This window comes from Etheostoma cragini, chromosome 17, assembly GCF_013103735.1.
Source record: "Etheostoma cragini isolate CJK2018 chromosome 17, CSU_Ecrag_1.0, whole genome shotgun sequence".
NCBI classification, from domain to species: domain Eukaryota; kingdom Metazoa; phylum Chordata; class Actinopteri; order Perciformes; family Percidae; genus Etheostoma; species Etheostoma cragini.
This window is the reverse complement of record NC_048423.1, coordinates 54330-56988: the sequence shown is the minus strand read 5'-3', so window position 1 is coordinate 56988 and position 2659 is coordinate 54330. Positions and strand designations below refer to the sequence as shown.

Sequence of the window (2659 nt, the reverse complement as noted above, 5' to 3'; positions counted from 1 at the left end):
AAAAGATTTTTCTAAAAAAAAATGTATGATGCAGTCGGCTCGTAAAATTTAATTAAGTCATAAAGAGAAATTAATTTTTCTAAAAAACAAATGTATGACGCAGTCGGCGCATAAAATTTAATTAAGTCATAAAGAAAAAAAAATTAAATCATAAAAAAATATTTTTTCCAAAACAAAGGTATGATGCAGTCGGCTCGTAAAATTTAATTAAGTCATAAAAAAAAATGAAATCATAAAAAAATATTTTTTCAAAAGAAAATATGATGCAGTCGGCTCGTAAAATTTAATTAAGTCATAAAGAAAAAAATTTAATTTTTCTTTAAAAAAAGTATGACGCAGTCGGCTCGTAAAATTAAATTAAGTCATTAAGAGAAATACATTTTTCTTTAAAGAAAAAAAAAAAGAAAAGAAATTGTGACGCAGTCTGCTCGTAAAATTAAGTCATAAAAAAAATCTTTTATACCAAAATCCAAAAAAAAAAATCTAAGTTATTAAAAAATGAAATGGTGAACAGGGTGAATGGAGATTGTGAATTTCTAACGATTAACCGCGCCGGCCTACGCCCGGGTTCAACCACTTACCGGTGGGCCGGTCCTGCTGCAGCTCCTCCTGCAGGAAGCCCTGGACCAGGTCCTGGCTCGTCTCCACGTGGTCCCGCAGCTCGGCCTGCTGCTGGTCCAGGACCGCCCGGTCCGCGGAGGTCTGGTCCTGCACGGCCACCAGAGACCGGGTCACCTCCGCCCCCCGGCTGGACAGCTCCTCCTCGGCCGTGCGGAGCTGGTCGGCGCAGCGCGTCTCCACGCTCTGGACACAAGATGGAGGGTCAGGGTTTAATAAATATATTTATATAAATAAAGACAGGTCTCTGGCGGTGTTTTGGTGGCATGTGGTGCAGGGCGCATGTGATTAAACGAGCCAATCACTACAAGCTGTACTTATACAGAATGTGTGCATATGATGTACATGTATGGGTATGTGTGTGATATGCGTATATACATTTGTAGCTACTCACTTTGTTTCTCATATTTTTAAAAATTGCTAGCCATCTTATGTATATATCCTATTTTAACAATATTTATAATTGCATCTTTTTAGCTGCTGATCGGTTTTTGTGTGTATTTTAGTTTTTTATTTATCGGACCACCATAAAAACAATCTTGGACATCGGAGTAGGATGTAAAGGGGGGGGGGGGGGGGGGGGGGGGGGGGGGGGGGGGGGGGGGGGGGGGGGGGGGGGGGGGGGGGGGGGGGGGGGGATGCGGATCAGTTAGAAAATCCCCAAATCGGTTCCCACATTTAAATGATCCCAGCGGAGACGGATTTAGCTGCAGAAATTAGGATACACACTGCTTAAGACCTTTAAAAAAAATGTTGATTTTCAAGATTTATTGTCACACATCGCAGGAAATTTGGATTGGGCTTTAACCTGTGCTGCATCCTTAAAAAAAAAACTACAACAACAACGAACATATTTAATAACGTGACATTAAAAACACACTAGGATCAAATGGATAAAACCTATAAAAAAAAAAAAATGGAGTTCCAGTTAAGGCATTACATAAATAAGCATATGAAATTGTTAATAAATGAAGCAAGAAATGCATTTAAATGAATGTTAACACCTAAATAAGTGAATATAGTTCAATAAATAAATATTTTAAATGAGAAATCTCAACACTTTGGACAAGTGAAACGTAAATTTACTTGTCCAAAAAAGATTTTTTATTGCCTTAATTATTTCTAAGCTGAATTAATATGGACATATTTTTTTAATATTGACTTAAATGACATTAAATGTCATATGTCAATCATCAATACAACAATATTTGGTGTGTGTACTTAAAGCGATACTCCACGGTAAATCTAGTGTGGAAAATTATGAATGAATCAAGCTAAAAAGACGTAAAACCACGGAGGTCAGAGGTCGTTTTTACCTGACAGAGGGTCTGAGCTTCAGTGGAAATCTTCCCCGACAGTGAGAGGTGTTCCTGGGCTTGAGTCTCTGCATGGTCCCTGGCTTTAGAGGTCCACTGGAGGTCCCGCTGGACCAGACCTGCACACACACACACACACACACACACACACACACACACGTCCCCATCATCAGCACTAAAGACACACTTAATGTTCTGCAGATTTGGGTTTAAAGAGCCCCTATTATACTCCTTTTCAGCATCACATTCATCATACTGTCCATTGCTGCAGCTACTGTGTGTGTGTGTGTGTGTGTGTGTGTGTGTGTGTGTGTGTGTGTGTGTGTGTGTTTGTGTGTGTGTCAAAAAGCCACGCTCAAGACTGACAGCTTCCAGCCGTTTCCCGCAGCTTTCAGGCTGAACGGGAAGTCACAGAAACACTCACATCCTGTTAGGCCCTATTTAATAAAACATCATCAGACACATACATGAGCTTGTATACAGTCTCCAGCTGTTTTAGTAAAACAGAGTAGCTGTTAAAAGCTCTACATGTGATCTGTTGCTGATGTTAATTAACAACAGACTGTAATTAGAACAGATTTAGTCTCTCTGACTTCCAAATTATTATTAGCTGCACATCATGTGTTTTGTACAGAATCAGCCTTGGGCAACATGAGGACAACATGGGGACAACATGAGGGCAACATGGGGACAACATGAGGGCAACATGGGGGCAACATGAGGGC

The 2659-nt window shown here is 40.1% G+C and overlaps 1 protein-coding gene across 1 annotated transcript in view; it reads right to left on the bottom strand.

Moving 5' to 3' along the window:
- The window catches only part of kif11 (kinesin family member 11), a 25187-nt gene that overhangs the window by 2263 nt on the left and 20265 nt on the right, over positions 1-2659 (bottom strand). The window contains exons 19-20 of the mRNA XM_034898454.1: positions 1935-2055; positions 582-804 (exon numbers count right to left, since the gene is read on the bottom strand). Of these exons, the coding sequence (XP_034754345.1) occupies positions 582-804; positions 1935-2055 (344 nt within the window). The remainder of the gene's footprint in view (positions 1-581; positions 805-1934; positions 2056-2659) is intronic.